The sequence below is a fragment of the Myodes glareolus genome, chromosome 12 (assembly GCF_982192425.1).
Source record: "Myodes glareolus chromosome 12, mMyoGla1.1, whole genome shotgun sequence".
Taxonomy (NCBI): Eukaryota; Metazoa; Chordata; class Mammalia; order Rodentia; family Cricetidae; genus Myodes; species Myodes glareolus.
In genome coordinates, this window is record NC_142037.1 from 6,659,271 (window position 1) to 6,675,725 (window position 16,455).

At 48.5% G+C, this 16,455-nt stretch overlaps 1 protein-coding gene across 1 annotated transcript in view; it reads right to left on the reverse strand.

The window, feature by feature from the left end:
- Positions 1-16,455, reverse strand: part of Dusp29 (dual specificity phosphatase 29) — a 61,406-nt gene that overhangs the window by 18,555 nt on the left and 26,396 nt on the right. Inside the window, exons 2-5 of the mRNA XM_087911941.1 lie at positions 15,391-15,611; positions 3,262-3,487; positions 2,358-2,434; positions 1,246-2,082 (exon numbers count right to left, since the gene is read on the reverse strand). Coding sequence (XP_087768067.1) covers positions 2,024-2,082; positions 2,358-2,434; positions 3,262-3,487; positions 15,391-15,611 — 583 coding nt within the window. The 3' untranslated portion in view covers positions 1,246-2,023. The remainder of the gene's footprint in view (positions 1-1,245; positions 2,083-2,357; positions 2,435-3,261; positions 3,488-15,390; positions 15,612-16,455) is intronic.

A 16,455-nucleotide genomic window follows, 5' to 3' on the forward strand; every position in this document is an offset into this window, starting at 1 on the left:
CCATCTCCCCAGATCACTGAATCAGCTCTCTTAAACACCAGCTGGAAGAGGCCCAGATCTTCACTAAAGTCTGCTCTGTAGATGCAGGTTCCCTTAGCGGGAGCAAGCCTTACCTAGCCATTAGCAGCAAGCCCTGACGTACCAAGGAGCAGGCTCCTGCAATTGCTTTCTTCATTGGTTTTCCTGCATCTTCCTCCTCCATCCCGACTGTTCTGCAAGCCCCAGGCCAGGCTGCATCTTTTTCCTCTTTATCTCATCCAGTGTGATGACTTACAGAGACTTTATTTCCCTCTACTCCTCAACATCCCATGTCAACACCAGAATCTCCTACCCCTTTGGAACTTGCACTTCAAAGACAAGTTCCCCTTCTGTCCTCAGTGAGATTTTCCGTCTTGCTGGGAGAGAAGACCATGAGTTCTTTTTTGCATGCTTTATTTTTGTATTATATGGGGGTGTTTTTCCTGTACTGTGTAAATGTGCCGGTGCCCATGTAGGCCAGAAGAAACATCGAATGTCCTGGACCTGGAGTTGTGAGTCACCATGTGTGTGCTGGGAGACAGGCCTGGGTGCCCTTAACCACTGAGCCTCCTATCCAGCTTAGGTCTTGAATTAAAAACCAGCGTTGGCTACACAGTGAGCTGCTGTCTCAAGACCCTCCATCCAATAAAGGTTTCTACTCCCACCTTGTAAAACTTTTATTCAAATCTTTTCATCTCCCTACCCTGTAAAACTGAAGTAAAGGCCCGGCTGAATTCCTGGAACTTGACCATTTTCCTCTTCCCTACATTTCCTCCTCCTCGCCGCTTTCCAGGTTAGCCAGACCAGGGTAGACTGCGAGGTCGAACCTCAGCCAGCGGAGAAGCCAAGCTCCCCCTGGCATTAAGGATGAAAGATGAGTGAGTCCATCTTGGCTATCTGTGCAGCTTCCCAACCCCAGTTGGGTTGAGACCCGCTTTTTATGGTAAGAAGCAGCCTTGCCTGGTTACTTTCTGTTTCACTGCACGATTGGAACCGAATTCTTTCCCAGCGCCACGTGTCTAGAGTGGGCTTCTCCACTGTTTCCTCATCTCCCATGTCCCACATGGCATTTTAGTACCATCTGCATTTTTAAACTTGCTTTTGGCCTCTAAACCCAGGTTTGGAAATGTGCTAAGTCTCAAGCATGCTTTTTAACCAAGTGAAAACATTGCTTATGAAGTCTTTAAACATTGTAGCTAACATTTCTGTAACATTCCTTTCTCTTACCTCTAAGTCCCAGGAGTCACCAGGAAGAGAAGAGGCAGGCGACATTAGGTTAGGTTCTCTGCTTCGGCAGAACTCCACTGCACAGAGAGGTGGGGTGTGGAAGGAGGCACTGTGTCAGCGGCTCAGGGAAGCCTCCACGGTGGGGCTGTTTATGTGCTACCTCGCCTACATGTGAGTTCACTAATGCAAGCACTTGGTGGAAATGGAAATACTGGCTTGTCTGGATGCTGCAAATGGATAAGACTAATAGAAAACTGAGTTCAGAAGGGGCCATCAGGATGCTCTGATGTAAAGCCCAAGTAGGGACTTCTCTGACCCCAGGTCCCTCTCCCAAAATCCTGTGGTTCCCAGGACACCAAAGTCATCAAGTGAGTCATCCACGGTAGTTGTGCCTCTCCAGAGTTCTTTCCCTCAAAACCATGAATTCATCCAGCCCAGTACCTCAGCTGAGCATTGTCTCCATTTCAGTCTTGTGTGTGTTTGCTTTGAACTTTGCGGCAATGTTTTGGTTTTTAAATTTATTTTAAGACCAATATTGTAACTGTAAGGGAGTCTTGAGGTGATCTGCATGCATATGTCAGAGGAGGGTCCCAGGAGACCAGCCTCACCACAGGGTCCCTAATACCAGTGATAGGAAATCAAAAGAGCTCCCCCCAGATGTCACCGTGACAATTTTACTCAGCTTCCCTGGGCTCCATCACTCCTCCTGCAAGAACATTCTCTTGGACACTATTTAACACTGGAAACATGGGCCCCTTCTCGGCATCACCAGCAGGCCTTAGGCCCTCTTGGCTCTCTCTAGGATGCCATCATCGGTGGTACTCCTCCGCTGCTGCTCTCACCTCTCTAGGATGCCATCATCGGTGGTACTCCTCCGCTGCTCTCACCTCTCTAGGATGCCATCATCGGTGGTACTCCTCCGCTGCTCTCACCTCTCTAGGATGCCATCATCGGTGGTACTCCTCCGCTGCTCTCACCTCTCTAGGATGCCATCATCGGTGGTACTCCTCCGCTGCTCTCACCTCTCTAGGATGCCATCATCGGTGGTACTCCTCCGCTGCTCTCACCTCTCTAGGATGCCATCATCGGTGGTACTCCTCTGCTGCTCTCACCTCTCGGGAGCCTCTCTCTAGGCTCGATCTTCTCAGGGTTCCTGGTTCTGGAAGCCACCACTCTGTGTTGTGCTGCTCTTTTCTTGAGTGGACAATGACCATCATGGTGCTTACTTAACTCTCAAGAGAGGGCAGCTCACACCTGAGCTCACCCAGCTGCCCTGCCCTGCTGGTACTTCAGGGTGTGAGTAAAAGGAACCACCATTCTGTTCTTACTGGCGCGAAAGGGAAAGAGGCATTCTGGTCCCCTAAAGTTAAGTGTCTCCTGCCTCTCTTTTTCTCCCAAATTGTGAAGTTACACTATCCTTGTCCAGATTTATCACAGCTGTGTGTGGTGACAGCTCTGACTGTGATGTAAGGAAGGGACTCCATGCCACCCTATACACACACACACACACGCACAGACACGCACATGCACGCACACACACGCACACAGGCCACCATGGATAAAGAAACATGGTTGCTCCGAGGCTTCCTCCTAAGTGATGAAGCCTGTCTTGTAACATGGCTTGCCAGGCAATTTTCTGTGGTTAAAAAAATCAAGTTCTATTTTAAGTTATATTTTTATAAGAATGTGATTTTTTTCTTTTAGAGTCAAATGTTTAATCACAACACAGTGCTCACACATTAAAAACAAAACAAAAAAATTCCCTCTCCACATCGAACTTAAAGGATAGGAGACCACAGAGTGGTCCTCATCCGAAGCCAGTTCCCCCTGCAGTCGTCCTGGCCTTTCCTGAGGAGGAGAACTGAACTTGGAGGTGACAGCTGCTCGTCTTCCCTGTGTCCAGCCTTTAGTCTCACTGTCCCATCTCCGCGACCAGCAAAGCTTCCATGAAGACATCCATCAGCCTTCTGCTCTGGGTGCCAGGGTCTCTGCTCCTCCCTTGGAGGGCCCCCCTACCGCCCCAGCTCACTGTCCCCTGGCCCGGCCTGTCGCCGCTGCTTCACCAGCTGCTTGTCCAGCTCCCGGAGCTGCTTCAGGAAGCCCCGGTTGGGCAGAACACAGCGGTTCTTAGCCACTTGTTGGATGGCATCCACCAAGGTCATGTTCTTGTGGATCATCAGGTAGGCCAGGACCAGGGTTGCTGACCGGCTTCGGCCCATGGCACAGTGAACCAGGATCTTATCTGCAGATGGAGGGGGACAGGAAAACCAATACTGAACGGGATGAGGCTTCTTAACCCACATTCATTCTCTCTGTTGTCCATAGTTTGGATTGGGCCACAGCTCCCCATCTGCAAAATGGGGACACAGTCACTTGTCTCTTTCTTTTGTAGGGGTGTTGGGAAGGTGGTTTGTGTCCAACAGACCTGTTTGCTCACTGGTGTGTGATAGGATTGGTGAAAGTTACACCCATTGCTCCGAAAGAGAAGGCACCAAACATGGAAGTTTTTTCTTTTGTTTGTTTATTTAATCGTGTTTAGCAGGGTTCAAAGGTCAAAGCCTACCCCAGGAGACTGACTGAGAAATCCTCTCCCACAGGGTTCCTTGACTCTCCAGAGCAACTGGTGCCCCTACCTATGCCCCCTTCTTCCAGAGAAGAATCTGTCCAGCAAAGCTGATTTCCCTGCACACTCTTTGTTCTTGACTCCCACACCCACAAACTGTAGATTCCCACCCCCACCCCTCACCCCCACCCCCCACCCCCGGCCTTCACCTCCCTTCTCTCCCCTTCTACTGTGAATGGAAACCAGGACCTTCAGCCTGCCGGACAACCACGGAGCTCCACTCCCAGCCTTTCAAAGACCTTTTCTCTGTCTTGCTTATTTCATTTAACAGTTTACATTGGAGAGCTCTGTATATCAGTATATGAATAGTTCTCTTTTTTCTTAAGCCTCCCTCCTCCAACCATGCTGGGAATAAAACCCAAGACCTTACACATGCTACACACCTTCCAGCTATGTCCCAGGACAGTGATTTTCAGAGCATATGCCTTCTTTCTTTACTAATGTGGGAGATCATATGCAGGGCCTTGCATGTGCACAGGGCCCATTATTCCACTGAGCTAGACCCCCTTACCCTTGCAAGTAAACATTTCCAAATATTTTAATTCTTTATATTTTCGGACATGGCTTCCCTGTGTAACCCAGAATGGTTTCAAACTCAATATTGTCCTGCGTCAGTCAGTCCCCCAAGTGCCAGGATTAAGCAATTTAAATAGAATGCACTCCGCCAGGAGAGCCCAGGATTACCCTGGATTGACCATCCTGTCTGGACTGGCGGTTCAGGACAAAGATGTGCAAGCCTTTACATCTGTCTGACACTGTTGGCTGTGCCTATGAATGTGCCAGAGCTCCCACAGCCCCCAAAGGCCTTGTGAGGTCTGGACTCAGGACCCATGGGAGCCTGCTGACTCCCTTCTGCTACTGACTGACAGCGGGGTGACAAATGACAGACCTGCTTAGCCTCCTAAGCCTCAGTCTCCTTAACTGTCAAGTGGAGGGGCAGAATCAGATCAGTAGTGAGTAAAACTGGTCAGGATAAAGTCACATGGCCCATCGGGCTCTGAAACGGTGAAAGTAAAGTAGTGCTTGTGTTGTCATGTATAAAGAGCTGGTAGGGGACTGGACCCACAAGTGGTCACGGAGGCCTCGAAGCCTTGTGGGTTCCCTGGCGGGTGGCCTGATACCTCTGCTGGAGACAGAAAGTTTGGATATAGAGCTTATTTAGTGGGCTATGGAGGGGAAAGGTAAGGGGAAGGGGAGAAAGAGGGGAGGAGAGAGAAGGACAGACAGAGGAGGGGTGGGGAGGGGAGGTTGGGAGTAGGGGGGGGCTTGCCTCTTAAGGGGACAGGGTACCCAGGTGACAGACCAGGCCAACAGATTACAGTTTAGATTTCTTTGTTTGGTTTGTTTTGGTTTTTTTGAGACAGGGTTTCTCTGTGTTGTCCTGGAATTTGGCTGCAGACCAGGCTAGTCTTGAACTCACAGATCTGCCTGCCATCTGCCTCCAAAGTGCTGGGATTAAAGGCGTGTGCCACCACCAACCAACTAAACAGTGAGAGTAGTTTTACTGTGTCTTGTACCGGGGGCACAGGATGAACATCCCACCAAGTAAAGCCAAGAAACCCTGTCTCCACGCTAGTTCTGAAGGGGTTTTTGTGGTGTGGTTTGCTGTGGTTTTAGACGGGCCATATGTATCCCAGGCTGGCCCTGAATCTACCATGTACCTCATGATATTTTTAGCCACCTAATCCTCCTGCCTCCACCTCCAGGGTTCTGAGATTATAGGCACAAATCATCATACCCTGCTAATAGTACCTTTATACATTGACTCTTTTGACTGTTAACACACATGAAAACATGACATTCATGAATGATGTCACAGGCCTCAGTATGCCAGTAATCACTGCTAAGTCCACCACCACACACTGGGGAGGGGGCATTCAATTCCCTCGAAAATATTCTCAATGCAACAGTAAAAATGAAGTTTTATCAAATTTCAGCCCTGGGGTACACTTCTTAATGTTCTACGAGACATATACACAAAGCATGCTGGATGCATACAACGAATATTGCTTGCTGAAGGATTTAGAGGAGAGTGGCGCCAGCTGCTGTCTCATGCAACACACTTGTCTTTGAAGGAAAAGCAGTATGTCCGGTGGGCATCCAAACTTAAGTATTTGGTAGCACTCGTCTCAGAAGTGAATGAGCAAGGCCCAGTTGTGGGGCACATGCCTGTGGTGGCCCAGCACTCAGAGGCAGAGGCAGAAAAACTATTGTGAATTTGAGGGCTGCTTGGTTTATCTACAAAGTTATCCAGGTCACCTAAGGCTACCTATCTGGAAATTTAAAAATAATAAATAAATAAAGTAAACAAGGGCAGTCTGTCATTTCAAAGAAAATATGACGTTGTGTGTTGTCAGGGATAAAAATGCAAGCTTTCAGGCAGGGTTAGAATTCTAAAACTCCATCTATACCAGGATGCTGAGTTTCCTAATCCTTCAAGAGTCTTCCATTCGGATGGGTGTCACATACCTCCAATTGCAGCACTCAGGAGGCAGAGGCAAGAGGATTACTGCAAGTAAAAGGCCCACCAGGGCTACATAGTGACCCCTTCTCAATAACAAACCAAGCGGGCAAATAAACAAGAGCACTAAAGGGATGTGACTGGTGAGAGGAAGAAACGCGTGGCGCGACCAGCAGTGTGCGGTGAAGGCGGCAGGCATGGAAAGGCCCACAACATTTGGCAAACTTTCAAATGCCAAGTATAGAACTTGTGACTTGTGAATACAGAATTGTGGCAAATGAGTCATGCATGACTATTTGTGCGATTCTTTCTATTATCGTCTATTCTTTCTCTATTCGATCAAAAAGAAAGGAAAGAAAGAAAAAACTAAATACTGGGCACATCTACCATATTGATTTTATGACCTACTAATAGGTTGTAATTTATGCCTGAAAAACGCTGGCTTTGATGAAATATTTACTAGAAGAGAAAATGCTATCATTATAAGGAGAAATTCTAAATTCAGAATTTCTAATGCATCTAGCTGGGCATGGTAGCTCATACCTGTAAAACTGGGGGGTATCAAGATTATCATGAATTTGAGATTTGAGGCCAGCTTGGTTTACACAGTAAACTCTCTTCTCTTGCATGACTTTTTGCATGAGTCAAAGTGCAAGACTGGCCAGTGGGTTTGTTTTTGTTTGTAGGACAGGGTTTTATGTACCCCAGGCTGGCCTTGAACTCCCTACATAGCTGAGAATGGTGTTGAATTTCTGATCCTCCTGCTTCTTCCCCTTCAGTGCTGGGATTACAAGCTATGATGTTCAATTTACAGGGTGCCAGAGATTCGCCAATCCATGTATTTTTTTATTTTTTTAATGAATATTTGAAATTTTTCAGTTCTTATTTTCAGTGGAGAAAGCTTTGATAGATATTACCTATACATAGAAAGCCTTTGAAGTCTCCACTGATTTTTAAGAGGGTAAAATGTTCTGAAACCTTAAACTGTGAGAACCAGAGATCTCGATGCTGTTCAGGCCAATACCGCCCACATCCACAGCCATGATGCACAAGTGGCCAGGTCCTACAGGTCTCCACTTGGTGGCGCTCTAGAGCCCACCCAGTATTCTCATTGGCCAGGACTCATTTCAGCTTTGTCTTAAAACTCATTATCATGGTCCATGCTTTGCAGACTGATGGAGAACAGGTCTAGGAAGTGAAATGTCTTGTCAGATGTTACCCACAGGAGCAGCTTAATGCAAAGTGTGTTTGGGAGACCCTCACTGTGTGCCACTGTGCTCTGAGGTTTGGCCTCTCTTCTCCCTCTGTAGCTGTGGGATTCTCTACTGAGGTTCAACAGGTTGGGGTGTCTGGAGCTGTCAGTCTTCCCACCTCACAGCCTGATGCCTGGAGAGAAACGGAAAGTTCTTGTGGCCAGTTTCTGCACAGGCATGGCTCTCTCTCCTTTTTACACCCCTCACCCCACAATCCCTGCTGTCCTCACGGGACGAAGCCCAGGACAGCGTCAAAGGCCAGAATAAGACAGCATAAGAAATAAAAGAATCCCTGCATGGAAGGCACCCCAGTTTTCCTGTCTCACTCCCCGTGGGTTGGGAAGACCTGTGCCCCGTGACCAGCTGGTTGCAAGGACCACAGCGGGGCTGGCACAGAAGTGCCCTCCAGTTCATCACAATCAATGCCTTTCTCCTCCAGCCAACAAGAAGGGTGGGAAACAGCCCCCTTTGTTGCTGTGCCCTCTAGGGGGCACTGGTCCACATTCTCATTCTCATCCAGCAATGAACATCCAAGCCGATGAACATCTGTGGTAGATGGAGTGTTCCATCTGTAATGGTCTGCTCTGTCCCTTAAAGAAACAAGTCACGCCCACCCCCACCCACCCACCCTGCTCTCTCTCTCTCTCTCTCTCTCTCTCTTTCTCTCTCTCTCTGCCTCTCTCTCTCTGCTCTTCTCCCCTTTTCCCTTTCCCCCTCCATAACCCACTAAATAAATATCCAACCTCTCTGCATGGCACGCCTATCCATGTCTCTGTCTCACCTGCCATGTGGCTCCCTGCCCAGGACCTGCCGCCTTTGAAGACCTACAGTGTGGTCATCTGTCTGTCTCTCCTCGTGGGACTGGCTGCCCTGTCAAGGTCTCTCACCCACCACTCAGCTCCCTACCTGAGATTGGCTGCTCTTGGAACCCTGCAGCCCGCTGCCTGCCACCACTTAGGGACCATAACACCATCTACCCAATGGAAAGTTCCAGGTACAGGCTACCTGGCCACTGGTCAGCTCTGCCCATAGCTAAAGTGCTTCTTGCTCTCCTGTCCTAACTAAAGACTTGTAATAGATGACAGCTGTAGCCCGTAGCTTTTGAGGAGCCTGAAGTTTCTGCTGGTCTCAGGTGCCCCTGGGCCTCACCACTTTCCTGTCCCCAGAACTTCATGGTGCTGTTCCTTCTTGGCTCTGGGGCTCTGTCAAGTCAACCATTGAAACCCAATGCTGGCGGAAAACTGCAGCAGTGAAGGAGGCCTGTTCCCAGTACCTGCCTGAACTTCAAGAAATCAGGAGGCTTTATGACCGTGCTGCCAGCCCTAGCATGGTCCTGAGGTAGGAAGTGCTGTTAGTACCAATGCTTTCTAGTTCAATTCAAAGATGGCTCATAGGTGACCTCACTTGTCCTGGGTATTCTGGGTTCTTTCTAGGTTGTTTGTTTATTTGTTTGTTTATGTGTTTTTGAGATGGAGTCCTGCTACATCACTAGGGCCTGGCCTTGGACTCTCGATCTTCCTACCTCAGCCTCCTTGACCTAGAGTCTCACCAATATGCCTAGTACACCAATGTGTGCACCAATAGGCCTAGTGGCTAAACACTTGACATATTTTATTATAATCAATTACCACAACTACCTAGTGGCTTCAATGAAGTTATCATTGCCATTCTACACGTGAGGCCACTGAAGGATGTGCGGAGAAGTGGCAGTGTGACCCCAGAGCTTGGGCACTGCTCTGCATGCTGCCAGCATATGTGCACCAGATAAAGGTTTTATAAATAATATGTACATTTATAAATAATATGTATATATAAATACATATAAAAATATGTATTTTTATAAATAATATGTACATGCAATTTGTGCTATTCTTTCTATTATCGTCTATTCTTTCTCTATTTGATCAAAAAAAAAGGAAAGAAAGAAAAAACTAAATATTGGGCACACCTACCATATTGATTTTATGACCTACTAATAGGTTGTAATTTATGCCTGAAAAATGCTGGCTTTGATGAAATATTTACTAGCAGAGAAAATGCTATCATTATAAGGAGAAATTCTAAATTCAGAATTTCTAATGCATCTAGCTGGGCATGGTAGCTCATACCTGTAAAACGGAGGTATCAAGATTATCATGAATTTGAGATTTGAGGCCAGCTTGGTTTACACAGTAAACTCTTTTCTCAGAGAAAAAACATCTCTGCCACATCCAATTGCTTGCTTTCAGTGATGTCTGAAAAGTGAGCTTCTGTCACCCAAATCAGCAGCCAGTGCAGTGAAATGGTTCCCTGGGTAAAGTGCTTACTGGGCAAGATGATAACCTAAGAACTGTCACTAAAACCCGCTTGTTAAAAGGAGAACCAACTCCTGCAAGTTGTCCTCCAACTTCAACAGGTGTGCACCCCTGTGCACATATCACAGATACATGATGACGATGATGACAATGATGATGATGATGATGACGATGATGATGATGACGATGATGATGATGACGATGATGATGATGACGATGATGACTATGATGATGACGATGATGATGATGACGATGATGATGACGACGACGATGATGATGACGATGATGATGAAGACGATGATGATGACAATGATGATGACGACGACGATGATGATGACGATGATGATGAAGACGACGATGATGACGACGACGATGATGATGACGACAATGATGATGACTATGATGATGATGACAATGATGATGACGACAATGATGATGATGACGATGATGAAGACGACGATGATGATGACAACGATGATGATGATGATCATGACGACGATGATGATGACGACAATGATGATGATGATGAAATGTCTAGAAAGGCATACCTGCCAAGTCGGTGATCCACAAACTCTGCCTGCTGTTCATGCCTGTGCACCCTCATCAGCACCACCTTCCTTGGTTTTAGGGACTGCCCTTGCCTGTTTCCCACTCACTGGCTTGGAATACAGGGAGAAAGACTTCCGAATCCATCCAAGAGATGGAGGATGTAGAGGCTTTCAGAGAAGGCAGACAAGGTGTGAGTCCAGCAGAAAGGAAGGAGACCTTATAATGCTTGGGGACAATCTGGCCTGGCTACAGCATAGACACACCAGAGAACAAAACTCCTGCCAGAAAGATGATTTCATCTCTATAATCATACCCACGTGGTCTGTAGCATGCGTTCGTGCATGCGTACATGCGTGTATGCAAATGGAGTCCAAGGGTTGACCTCAGATGTTGTTTCTCAGGCACTGCCCGTCTTGCTTTTTGTGACAAGGTCTGTCACTGGCTTGGACCTTGGCCCGTAGGCAAGGCTGGCTATGGGTCCCAGCCTGTCTCCAAACCCCCAGCACTGATATTACGAGGGCAACATCACCACATCTGGGGTTTTGCTTGTTTGTTTCTTCACATGTGATCTCACGGGAACTGAGATCCTCAGGCTTATACTGACACATTATTCCAACTGAGCTGTCCTCCCAGCTTGGATTTTATTTTCCAACTACTTATTTGTCCTGAGACAGGGTCTCCTATGTTTCTCTGGCTGGCCCAGAACTTGCTGTATAGATCACGCTGGCCTCAAACTCACAGAAATCCATCTGCCTCTGCATCTTGAGTGCTGGGATTGCCTTCTTCCTCACCCCCTTCACTCTGGGGATCCACCCCAAGTCTAAGCAGTGTACTACTGAGCACGTTTGCAGCCCCTGTGATAGAATTTGTGAAGACTTCAAAAGTAGACTGGGGCCTGTTTAAGACAAAGAGTAAGTGCCGGGCAAGCTGTGTTATTGAAGCCTGATCTCGGAGCAGGTGGTATCTGGTGTTTCCAGGAGATCTCACTTTCTGTTAGATGCTCCAGCGTCCACCACGAACACCCACACTAGGCTCCCTCGCAGCACTTTGCCTGTCCTTCTCCAGTGAAGAAGGTGGAGTTTATGTGAGTCAAATCTTTTAGCCAACTTGCTTGCCTCTGCATCCGTGATGATCACTGACTTTTAAATAACACAATCAACAAAGAGATACTCATATTAAGGACAAAAGAGTCTTCCATGAGGCTGGGGTGAGGGGAGGGCTCTTCCCTGTTAAGTGGATGCTGCCTCTGATTAGTTCTGTGACCCTGGGCACACCACCCGGTGTCTCAGCTACCAGGCAGGACAGCAGACTAAGTTACTGCTCCCATCTAACCACCATGATGGAGGTTTCCTAGCTCTTCCAGAAGGTCAAGTTGACATAGAGTAGGGGTAGAAGTGGACCCCAGAGGCTGGTGACCAGCTATAGCTCCATAGCATGACAAAAGATAATGTCCAAAACCAAACTGGATACAGTGGCATAAGCCTGTAATCCCAGTATCCAGATGAAGCAGGAGGATCCTGAATTCCAGGATAACCTGGGCTATGTAATAAGACCCTATGTCAAAACACAAAATAAAACATGAAAAAGTAAAATGAACCAGGTGGTGGTGGTGCACACCTTTAATCCCAGCTCTTGGGAGGCAGAGGCAGGAGGATCTTTATGAGTTTGAGTCAGTCTGGTCTACAAGAGCTAGTTCCAAGACAAAGCTACAGAAAAACCCTATCTAAAAGAACAGAAGAAGAAGAAGAAGAAGAAGAAGAAGAAGAAGAAGAAGAAGAAGAAGAAGAAGAAGAAGAGAAAGAGAAAAAAGAAAAGAAAGGAAGAAAAAGAAAAACTAAAATCACACAGCACATGCAGTGCCCTGAGTTCAGTTCCCAGCATAATGAAACAATAGGATCAAATTAACAAAATAACAGGAAGGGTGGGCATAACTGGCAGTGAGGGTGGGGTATAGGATTGTATTTTGGGCTGGGACTTGCCAACAAAGAGCAAGAAAGGCAAGAGGGAAAAAAGAGAAATATAGTGATATTTTGTTTATGATCTACAAATAGAGTTTGCCTGATGATCAGAGTGCAAAGCAGGCACACTGGTCAGCCTTACAGACCAGGCAGTGGGTGCACATACCTTTAATCCCAGCAGCCACACTAGTTAGCCACAGAGGCCAGGCAGTGGTGGTGCACACCTTTAATTCCAGTTCTAGAGAGGAATGTAAGGCAGAATGAGACAGGAACTCGCTCTCTTTTCAGTTTGAAGATTTCATAGACCTAAGAGCTCTCTGGTGGTTGGTTGCTTTGCTTCTCTGATCTTTCCGCTTGAACTCCAATATTAGTCATGCTGCAGAGAAAGGCCTGCTTTTGGGCCAGACTGTCCATCAACACTTCTTACATCAGGAGTATAATAGGAAACATGGAACCAGGTCAGGCTCGGAAATGCCACAGCAGTGCCCCATGACTGGACACTGTCAGGCTACCCCCTGCTTGTGGCAGACAGGTCCAACACCTGCCATCCACTTCTCCTTGAGTCTGCGGCAGAGCTGGAGTCAAGCTAACGAGCCTTCTCTTTTGTTCCTCGGACCACTCAGGACACAGATGACAAGCGGATGATCACAATGGCACTTTTGTTTGCCCTCCACCGGCACTTGAAATATGAGCGGTATGATAGTAAAATCCAGATTGAAGGTTTTCCCTGGAAAGTCAGTTCTGCCACACTGGCATCGGTTCTCCCAAGAAATGCAGGCGGGGGTTGAACAGCAGCTGCCCCCTTCAAAGGGAGACACAAGGTTGTCTTCACCCCATACCTCTATCCCACTGCCTCACAGATAGCGCCATCCATTCAAGGGCGCGTGGTTCTGAAGGGTTGGCATTTCAGACCCTGGCTTGCCGAAGTCTTTAGACATGCAAAATTCAAAGGTCATTGAGAATGGAGCCCAACCCCCAAACCTGCCAGCGATGTCTGCTCCCTAACTCCAGCCAACTTGTTTATGGGCACACTTCACCTATGCTTTGTTTCCTGTACACTCTCTGACTACTCTACGCACCCTTTCCCCTTGACCTTGACCTTGCTGGGTGCTTTCTTGCTCCCGGTCTAACACCAGCCTGATGCTTTCTTGCTACAGAGCCCAAATCTTTTCCCGATTTGGCAGTGAGGGCAGCTTCTCAAACAGTTGTGCTGGGATACTATAACAAGCTTTTATGTGAGTATATCATACAAGTTCAAAGTCGGAATGTCTTTCTTTTCTTTTAGGACCGGAAACTTTATGGTGATGAGGTGCGTGTGCTGGCATAGTGCACAGTTCCTCTCCACCAAGTGCATCCGCCGGCCTCCTGCGCGCCAGGTTCCGCGCCAAGTGCTTTCCGGATCCCTCCGCTGCTCCTCATCCAGCCGCTCAAGGTACGTATCTCCATCGCTGGAGGAATCACTTTCCTACGGAGTTTTGTGAGGAGAAACTGAACCTGGCCTTGTCTTGTCCAAGGCCTGCCAGGCCCCTTCCATTAAGAGGGAGTTCTAAGACATAAAAATGGCATCTGAGCACGTGAAATAGATATTGAAGGACTGGATTGCTGTACTGTGTCACCCGTCCACCCTTCCCCGCAACACACAACCACAAATATGTTTTCGGTTAACTTGGAATACAATGAGGTGAATTTTATCTCACGGTGAGGAGTCAGTTCAGTGGCTTATTTGATCCTGTGTGGAAACTCCGAATGAACAGAATACAAAAGACATCCGTAACTAGAATCACAAAAGGACAGCTCAGAAATGATATGTCCCTCCCTCGAATCCAAGCGCACTGGCTCTGAGGTTGTTTTTCATTGTACAGTGTCTTCTAGTCCAGAATGGTGACAAATTTTGTGGGTGACTATGACTGGCCGCGGAGCTGATGCATCAAGGTCCACGGGCTGGCAGTCTTGGCCTAGGCCTAGCCCCAGGTTGCAAGTTCTGAAGCAGGTCAGTTGGTCAGCGAGCTTTGTAATTCCGGCCTCTTGTGGCAAGAAAGGCTTCTTTTCAGTAACTGGATCCCCTGAGTTATGTGATGACTCCCACAGGGGTGTGACACATGAGGCTGAAGTCAGAGCCCTAACTAGGGAGGTGATGTCCCTTTGGCCTCTGTGGAATGTACTCAAGTGCACCCAGCAGCAGTAACTGCATATTGTCTTACCCTTGGTGCCCTTCTCTCCAAAATAGCCTTGTAGCTCCCGCTGCATCAGAGCAGCCAAAAGTACATTTAAAGGGCAAGGATCGGCACTTTGACTTAAAAGACGGATAATTGACCTTGCGGAACTGGGACACTGCGGGCGCAGCACCCAGACCCTCTAGTATAGTTTATACAAATAGTGAGGCTCCTCAACTTTTAGAAGGTGTGTGTCTTAGTGGGCAGTGCGTGGGTTTGCGTGATTAGCAGAAGTATTTCATGTCTGTTCATGGATTCTCAAGCAAGCCAGCTCCGTAAAAATTGAAGCCTTTGGCTCTAGTCCAGTTTGGGCCCAAGCGCGACTAGCGTTTTGGCTGCAGTTCCCAGCTTTAAGGATTCTAGACCACCCAGGCCTTTTTAAGGGTGGATGGCCCTTCCTTCGAACACAGACTCAGACCAATAGCCCGGCCGTGTAAACCTCCGGCCTTCCTTTCCCGAACAGTGGCTATCAAGCCCAGAACCCCACAAGCAACGTAAGTGGCGAGGCAGTTAGCTCAACCAATCCCTGCCGACAATCCTCAGCCCCAGGGCACCAGGTTTGAGAATCCCTTCGCACTACTTTCCACGCTGCGGGCAGGAGGGGCCTACGTTTGGAGGCAGGGTCTTTCCCCTGAGTTGGGGGTGCGGATCTGCCTTGGCAGGGCGGGGGCGGGGGGTCTCGGCTAGGGGGCGTGTTCTATGCCTGGAGGCGGTACCTGACGGGTGGGGCGGAGCCTCAGCCTGGAGGGAGGGGAGCGGGCCTGGGCAGGCCACGGGAGGAGAGTGTCTCTTACTGTGGTCGTCTCTGAGCGCTGAATCGATGAAGGCGGCAGCCGAGTGGAAGAAGACGCTGAGGTCGAAGGAGGGCACGTCGTCGGCCTCGACGCCGTGGTACTCGATGGCCATGTCGCGGTAGTAGTCTGGCCCAGTGTTCACATTCCATCGGCCGTGCGCGGCGTTCAGCACATGCGTGAAGCCTGCTTTCTGCAGCCCGTAGCGGTCCAGTGCTGTGGCCCTGGGGCAGGGAGAAGGGTCAGTCGGTGAACACCATGTGCTTCAGGAGGTACACGACAGTCTTCGCCGGACCCTGAGCCTTCCCAGTGCAAGGCGATTACAAGTAAAGACCAAAGGCCCTCTCTTCCTGAGCAGGTCTTGGTGTTTCAACTGAGAAAGCAATTCCCAGGAGAAGGCCCTGGCTACTTTCACTTTGCCCTTTCACTTTGGATCATTCACCTAATCCTGCCTTTGCTGGTGCTGGACCTGCCAGATTTCCCCATAGGTCACTAAAATAATCTGTTCATCTGGGTCTGCTTCACCGAGCCGCAAGAGAGCCTTTAAAAGAGGTCTTTAGTCTGAAGCCTCCATACATTTATGGGTTTGGGAGTCATAGCTAAAAAACCGCCTCAAGTGGGTGGTTATATGGGAGGATTTTGTTGGGATTAGATAAAATTCTTAGATTGATGATTCCAGGCTAGGAGGACACACTATGGGTGAGGACTGGATGCTTTGTTGACCCCTTTGCCTCGTTGGTCTTGCCTTATTTTAAGGACTTAACTTCCTCCGGGTGTGAGTCTTGGTTTTCAGCAGAATTTCTAGGAACAAAGCTGAGGTCACTCTGAGGTAGTTAGCCTGGGAACAGAGCTAGACAAAAAAGGCCGCTGGCTAGTGTCAAGAGCAAGCAGTTTTTCCTAAAGGGAGTGGTGGGTGGCGGGGGACCTACTACAAGGATGAGTGGGGGGGGACCTACTACGAGGATGAGTGGGGGTGGGGGGGACCTACTACGAGGATGAGTGGGGGGGACCTACTACAAAGATGAGTGGGGGCGGGGGACCTACTACGAGGATGAGTGGGGGTGGGGG